Here is an 8,218-nt window from a genome sequence, read left to right on the forward strand (position 1 = left end):
CAGTATTTTTGTTAATTTGTGTGGGTTTTGTTTGTTTTTTGGTTTTGTCTTTAAAGATTCCTAACATTGCAAAGAAGCTTGAAGATTTTAAGAAGGATGTGGAAGCTAAGAAGAAACCTCCCAGCGACAAGTCCTAAGAGAGCAATGTTACCCAAGTCATCTCTGTGCATGCATCAAGGATGCAATTTACCTTTCAGGCAACAAAGATCAAGTAGAGGGTTGGCATGGGAGATTCCTCCACTTTTAGTCTCTTAGAACTGGAATGTCATTCTTTTGAAAGAGCAGCCGTGAACTTTTCCTGGGACTGATTTTCAAGGGTTTCAGAATTTGGATTTGCAGCTGATATGTGACTGGATAAGATCGTTTGTATTTTTTGTTATTGCTTTTCCTAATATTTTGTAACCCATTTTTACCTGATCCAACTGGAGTCCTGTTAATCCTGTTACTATGCGTACCTCACACTTTGTAATACCCTAGTTCTTAGAACATCGCCAGAAAAATTAAATGCATCAAGTAGTAACTTTCAGGGTTTCTTGTCATTTGTTGTGAGGAGCAGTACTTCACTGTCCTTAAGATCCGCGTTCTGTTATTGGAGATGGAAAGTTCATTTGTCAAACTATGAACCTGGAGGGAAGGGGGGAGCTCCTGCTTTTTCCATTATGTTAAATGATCACTTTCAGCAGTGTAGACTTTGCACAAACATGGCTGATTTCAAAAAGTGTAAAAGGCCATCAACTTTAACCTACGTTTCAAATTCATTGTTTCTTCTATTATTGCCTCTTCCTCTTCTTTCCCTTCTGCTTGGTTGTTTGAGGATGTCTCTGGAGTGATGGGGAGGATGGGAGAGAGAAGAGTTATCTTCCATAAGTTGTAATCAGGGCACGTGGAGGTCAGCAGTTACATTGTGAATCCAAACCGTTCACTCTATGTACTTAATGGTCCAGTTTGTGTAATTGTTCTAAGTACACTTTTTTTACTGCCTCTTGGTGTGGAACAAGGATTAGAGCTCAGGGTTTATATCAGATATGTCTGGTATTCCCATTACTTCCTCATTCCTGTGCGTGATCTTCAGCCCATTGCCTTTGCATTTGATTCAGTTGTCTACCATGTATTTTCTTAGGGTAAGAACCATTTATCTGCTGTCACCCTTACTGTTTATCTGGTATGCTCCTCTTCACCCATTGCTGCCACTAAAAACCCTGGTGTGTGAGAAAATACACATTGTATTGTAGCACTGTCTTCTGTTTGAATGGAAAGCAAAGTCTGCATTTGGAAACTATAGTTTTGCACAAATTCTGTTGTAAATTCTGAAGAAAATATCCCAGTAATTTGCTGAATTAATAAAACTTACATCTATTCAATCTATCAAATAAAATTAATTTAATTTTTTTTTCTGTAAAATAGAACAGTCCTATCAACTCTGTAAGGTGGCTTAAATCACTGAGTCCCCTTGACAGTCTTTTGCAGGATGTGAAGGACAAAGAAAAGTACCAGAAAGATATTCTCCTTGCTTTTATTAACAATGCCTGGTGATGGACCTCTACGGACAAGTAGGAGGAACAAGGGCAGTGAATGACCTCCTTCACTCCTTCCGGCTCTTGATTAAAGCATACCTAGAGTGCTTCTCCCTTAGTGTTTTAGTTAGGATAAGGACTGTGCCTTCAAAGTGAGTTGTCCTTTTACCACATTTTCATTCTCATCGTGGGAAAACTGTAGAGCACGTGGACTGGATTCCTTTCAGAAGAGACTAAACCAGAAGATGTGCTTTGATCTCTAATGGGTGTTTAGTCCATGAGACAGGCCTTGAGACATTCAGAGGGAAAATACCGCAAGCTTTGGGTACTAACTGTTTTGCTCTGTAGACCCAGTGGACTGTGCTGTTTGAGGTAAACATAGCATGAAAGCTTTTAAGTACAGGTCTCCCCATGTACCTGCTGTAATTTTCACCCTCTCCCCCAAAGCCTTTAACTCAGACATATCTGGGTGGATTCCAAGCTCAGGAGTTTTCACTAAATCAGCAAAGCCACATTTAAAGATTACCTTATGCCAAACTTTGGCTTCCTTTTCCGAAGTTTGGTGATGGCAGAGTTCTTCCACAATGCAGTCCTACAATTGAGGAAAGTATTTCTCATCTAAAGATTCTCCTTCTTAAAGAATATATATATTTATATTTAAATGAGAAATATTTCACCTGTAATTTCCCATCCTCCCTTTCACCATCTGCCCTGAAATGTGTAGCTTACAGAAAAGCTTTCAGCCTTTGCTAATAAATATTTGGCAAGTTTAAAAGCCACTTCAAGTCAGACAATCTTAGTAGCTATACTACCAACTCTTCCTATAGTAAACACTCAAAAAACACAAACTGGGAGAAATAATTTTGACCACCTAGCATTAGTGATCAGAAACCTTATGGTAGCGGTATGTGTTGAAGATGCCAAGAATGTGCTTGGTGAAGGGAGGTCACAAATAAAGTACAGCCATGTTTAGCTATTACTGAGGTAGTAGTGTATGCTCTGGTCTTTGAAAGGGGCTTCCGTTGGCTTTTACAGAGTTCAGACCAGACTGAAGGAACTGTCTTCCGCACACAAAAACTCTTCCGTAGAGTGAGACAGCACCGCACAACTGTTTTAATGCTTTCATGAATGTGATGAACTTAGTTTTCCTCAGCTTCCCTTTCTTTTTTTGTTTCCCCTGTTCGTTCTTTCCTATTCTTGAGCAAAGTATTGAAAAATACTGGCTCTAACCCATTCATATTTCTTTGCTTGTCATACAAAATTATGTTAGTGTTTAAAATTGGATTATTTCTTTCCTCAAACATGCTTTATGTTCTTCCCTTTCTTTACATGGAGATGAGAAGGTAAATAAAATTCAAAATCTCCATATTTGTTGCCAAACAGGCCTGTGTTACTCTAAAAGTATAATTTGGAGCTGAAACTGTCAGCTGAGCATTCCAAGTAGATGTTAGAATATTTTTTTTCCTATCAGATCATGAAGTGGACCAGCCACAGCTGTAGTGCTGTAGAAACAATATATGCTCAGTAATATTAAAGACAGGACTTCAAACACTGTTTGCAACAATTTCCATTTTAGCTTAAGCTGTCTTTTTTGTCCCACACAGTAACCTAAAGAGCTGGATAACATTATAACACAGTTCTTGTTGACTTTGCAACTACTGTATAACACATTTTGCCTAACTGATTCAGCCTGAGACTATCCTAGATGATACTAGAAGTTAACCTTGTATTTCAGAGGGCAGGAAGTCCGCACGGATGATGACTGCTTGATGCAGATCTTGCATCTGACGGCTCAGAGGGGCTTTGGATGCGGTGATGTCATAGGAGGTCACACAGGATGAATGCACCTTCAAGATACCTAGGAACAAGTTTCCCACTTAATATGGGTACTGTGAATTTCTGCATGTTCAAAATGCCTATGTGGATAGGTGGAATTGCCAGCTAAAACATGCAGTCTTCCTTCCTTTGGTAAAAGCTCTTAGGATAAATGCATTTGTATCCATTTTCATGTATTGATTCTTTTGAGACATGTTGTAGGAGCTGAAGGTTCAAGACAAAAGGGGAGGAAAGGAGTATATGAGCTACTAACAGACTTCTAAAATATTTACTGTGGATTGAGACTGTTATCTTGTGATGGAAAATGCTGCCCTAATGCTTTTGTAGACCATCTTCCATTGAACACAGTGAAGAGTTAATACTGAAAATACACGAAATGCCAGAAATGCTAATTATTAGCTTACTGGGCACCAGTGCTCGAATACAGATGGTGGATTTAGTCACAGAACTTCACTAACATGAATGCTCAGTGGTGCCATTTTATGTCACAGAACCACAGCCCTTTATCTCATGATGTGTGCTTCATCCCTTGATCTTCGTGGCCCTTGGGTAGGACTCGCTCCAGTACGCCCATGTGCGTGTTGTTCTGGGGAGCCCAGAACTGGACGTAGCAGTTCAGATGTGTTTCACCAGGGCTAAGAAAAGGGGAAGGATCACCTCCTCCCTCAGCCTGTGGAGGATGCTCTGCCTAATGCAGCTCAGGGTGCTGTTGGCCTTCTTTGTCTCAAGGGCACATTGCTGACTCATGTTCAACTTGTCTACCAGGACCCCGAGGTCCTTTTCTATAAAGCTGCTTTCCAGCTAGTCGGCTCCAGCTTGTACTGGTGTGTGGGATTATTCCCCCCCAAATAAGGGACTTTGCATCTCCCTTTGTTGAACTTCATGAGATTCATGTCCATCCACTTCTCTGGCCTGTGAAGGTCCTTCTGAATGACAGCACAGCCATCTTGTCCATCAACTTCTCCTCCCAATTCCGTATTGTCTACAAACTTCCTAAGGGTGCACTCTGTTCTATTGTCCAGGCCATTAATAAATATGCTAGTGTTCAATAATTCAATATTGGCCCTGGTATTTTGCCCTGGGGTATACCACTAGAGACTGGCCTCCAGCTGGACCTTGTGGTGCTGACTGCAACCCTTTAAGCCCAGCACTTCAGCCAGTTTTCAATCCACCTTACCGTTCACTTATCTAGTCCATGCTTCCTCAATTTGTCTGTGAGGTTGTTGTAGAAGGCCATGTCAAAAGCCTTGCCAAACAACATACATTGATCTCCCCTCATCCACCAAGCTAGTCATTTTGTTGTACAAATGCCGGGCTGGACAGGCATCATTTCCCCTTCATTAAATCATGCTGATTATTCCCAATCATTTTCTTGTCCTTCATATGTTGGGAAACAGCTTCCAGGAGGATTTGCTCCATCACCTTCCCAAGGATCGATGTGGGACTGACCAGCCTGTAGTTCCCCAAATCTTCCTTTTTGAAGATAGGAGTGACATTTGCTTTCTTCCAGTCCTCAGGGGCCTCCCTGGATCACCACAACCTTTCAAAGACAATAGAGAGTGGCCTCACAATGACATCGGCCAGCTTCCTCAGCATTTCTTTAGATTTCCTTTTGCAGCTGGTGTGCCTATATAGGCCCTTGACTCCCAATTTTGTAACAAGAAGGGCCTCTATAGACCTCCCAGGTGAGGCTGGCCATGGCCATTAAGACACTGAGGGCCCTGGCATTGGCTTTCCTAACTCCATCCGAGTCAATTAAATCACTAGTACCTCCAGCCGCCTTCTGTAAAAATGGGTTATACTGCAGAGGAATTACTCAAGGACAGGGAATAGTTTAATGAAGCCAACTCTTTTTTTTTTATGTTTTTACGTTAGGTAGCATCATCTACATCAGAAACTTTTATTATGAATTCAGGTAAAGATACGTAACTCCTGTTAATGTAGGGTATCACTCTTCACAGTGATTTCTGATGAGTAAAGTAACATAGTGGTGATCTGGCAGCATAGAATATTTCTCAGTGGTGATGCTGCAGGGAGTTGTGGTACCACTCAAAAAATTTATTGCCTTTGTGAAGGCAGAATTTTTCAACTGCGGTTCTCCTTTGTGGTTCGCCTTTGTCCTGTGGTGCTGGCAGCTGTGTGCACCACCAGTTGTTACAACTCCTCTATGTGTGCTTTCTTGGAGAGATTTCTTATACATGCTGAGCATCTGGAAATGTGCTTTGAAGGGCCCAGACTACAGTTGGCCCAGATTACAGATGGCCCTTAGACTACTGATGAAATTGAAATGTTGGAAAGGAAGAAATTGTAATTTTCAAAATTAATAATGAGTTGGTTTCATAAGCCTAGATTATATCTGTGTTGGCAGAAACATGCTTGTGAATTGGTATTCGTATGTAAAAATCAATATCCGCTGTATGTGATGCAGAATTATTTTTAATATTAGGAAGTGATGGTGGATATCGGAGTGCATATGTTGCTGGTAAACTCCATAGGGAAATTTCCTGTACAGCTCTTTTTATTTTTGCCTCAGAGGGAGAAGAAAGAGATACTTAGTTCTATTTCTTACACTTCTTGGTGGTATATGCTAACCTTTACTTTACAAAGTCCCAAGCCAAGGTAATTTTTACTGAATTTTACTGAGATAAGATGGCTGTGGAGGTTATTTGCTTTTTCACCTGAAACATATGTTAATCACAGATGGTCAAATTTACTTTCTTCCCACCAAAGTCAGTTCTGGCTTTAGTCGTTAACACATCTGGAAAATACCTAAATACCCCATTCCTGTAAATCACCAACTCAAACCATAACTTCACTAGTAACTTTCCTACCCTGTGAGCCCAAATGCTGGCGTGGAACATACTGTTGGTTTTCTGTGTGAAAAGAGGGATTCTGCAACCTTTCATCACGCTGATTAAAGCCCTTCTCTGACAACTGCACCTTTGGGTTCAAAGAGGCAACCCAAGTAGGAAGATACTAATCACTGCATGAAAAAAAAATATAAGGGCCTGTTTTAAATTCTATTATTCACATTTTCTGCAAACCAGAGAGAATTGAACAACCTGTGTACAAGTATTAAGTACAGCTATCACGCTCTGCTTTTTTTTCCTGAGAAATAAAGCATTACTCTGTCAGCTACAGAATGAGGAATTGCTCAGTATAAATCACCTCAGTTTACTTCAGTGAAATTGTTCAGGTTTTATATCACTGTGAAAAAAATATATATGTAGCCTTAATAGGATTCTAGTAAAAGGTAATATAAAACTGTAAGATAAAATAGTATACTGCTAGTAGTTAATGTGATTATGCTTTTTGGATAGGAATCTTAAATTCTGGGCTGAAAGCAGAACTTTTGAGGTCTTTATGTATGTGCTGAATGTTGAAAGCATCTGGAAATCACTTAATTTGAAATCAGGCTTATCTCCCCTCTGAAGAAAAGATTTCAGCTTTGGTTATTGGTAGAGACAAATCTGAAATTGAGTGACAGTATGCTATACATTACCAGTGAAAATTTCCCACTTCTTTGTCCACTTGCCATGTATTTTAATAAAAAAAAGCAGCGATCAGCACCCATTGCTGTCACACTATGAGCCATGCAGCTTGCCCAACCCTAAGCTTGTTGTTCATCTGCTGCTATTTTCCTTTGTGATATTCAGATTCTGCCACTAAATACTTTCTCATGTACTTTCTTATGTCTTCAGTGAAATGAAAGGAATCATACGTGTACGTCTAAGGGCAGAATCTGGCTGTGGTGCATGCATTGACTGATCTGATATGGGAAAAAGGGCCAGTACAGCACACTGCCTTCCTGCAAATGCCTGGTGGGAGATGGCAGTGACAAGTGCCAGCAGCTGTGGACATGGAAGTGTGCTGAAAGCACTGATACAGAAGGGAAGACTGCTGGGGAAACTCCTTGCCTGGGTCCACTCCAAATTTCTCTGCACCAGTCTCGTGAGACACAAACTATGCCAGAGACTCATGGCAATGTTTCTGAAGAAATATTGCTTGAGATGTGCAACACAGCACCAAATTTACCTGGTGCTATTGGTGTTATTACCAAAGAGTGTTGGTGGCCACCCTGTTTGATTTGTGAGTAATCCTAGATCTCCCTAAAGCTAATTGGCATGCCAGATGCTCGTCTCTCTTGCAAATGAGAATATCCCATGTTCATATCCCCTGGGAAAGGTGTGGGATAGCAAGGCCTGATGGGAGCTGAGCTGAGCTGAGAAATAAGAATTAGGAGGGTGGAGAGTGATTTGTTGCTGAGCAGCTATGCAATTTGAAGGTGGTGGTGGATGAAGTGTGAAGTGAAAAGGATTAGAAGATGAGCGCACAGTAAAAGGCACAGAGCGACTAAAGCCTTGGGAAGAGAGCAAGCCAGAAAGAGAGTTTCTTGGCAGGGGGAGAATGATTGAAAGTAACTTTGGGGACTGTGAACAAAGAGATGTCCTGCTTGTGCATGGGGACAGGACCCTTGGTACTGCAGACACCCCCACCCACTGAAGTGCTTGTTCCTCGAGAAAGTTGCCCATCTTGGTGGACAGGCGTTGCAGCCTCTGTCTCCTGCTTCAGCGGCTTTGGTGCTGGGTGCAGCTTGCTAGGGGACTGCAGCTTGTGCTGGGAGGGAGGCTGGGGTGCCTCTGCTTTGAGCACCATGTCGGGGTCTGTACCCAGCAGCATCCGCTTGCTGGGGAGCAGGAAGACGCCCAGGGAGGGGAGCCGAAGTGGTGTGGAGGATCTGGATCCCAGAGGAAGGCATGAGTTTTGTATGCTGGGGTGCAGCAGAGCAGCAAGCTCAAGATAGGGGGAACACAGGAATCAGGGAGGTGAGAAGGGTTGAAAAAGTGAGGCTGAGATCTTCTTTCATG

General features: G+C 41.7%; 1 protein-coding gene across 2 annotated transcripts in view; it reads left to right on the forward strand.

Moving 5' to 3' along the window:
* LOC103924393 (chromosome unknown open reading frame, human C7orf73) overlaps positions 1 to 524 on the forward strand; it is a 3,156-nt gene extending 2,632 nt beyond the window's left edge. For both annotated transcript variants that reach the window (XM_009332920.1, XM_009332921.1), the window contains exon 3: positions 57 to 524. In XM_009332920.1, the coding sequence (XP_009331195.1) occupies positions 57 to 137 (81 nt within the window). In that variant the 3' untranslated portion in view covers positions 138 to 524. The remainder of the gene's footprint in view (positions 1 to 56) is intronic.
* The last annotated feature ends 7,694 nt before the right edge of the window (positions 525 to 8,218 follow it).

Source organism: Pygoscelis adeliae, unplaced genomic scaffold (genome assembly GCF_000699105.1).
Source record: "Pygoscelis adeliae isolate BGI_AS28 unplaced genomic scaffold, ASM69910v1 Scaffold38, whole genome shotgun sequence".
Taxonomy (NCBI): domain Eukaryota; kingdom Metazoa; phylum Chordata; class Aves; order Sphenisciformes; family Spheniscidae; genus Pygoscelis; species Pygoscelis adeliae.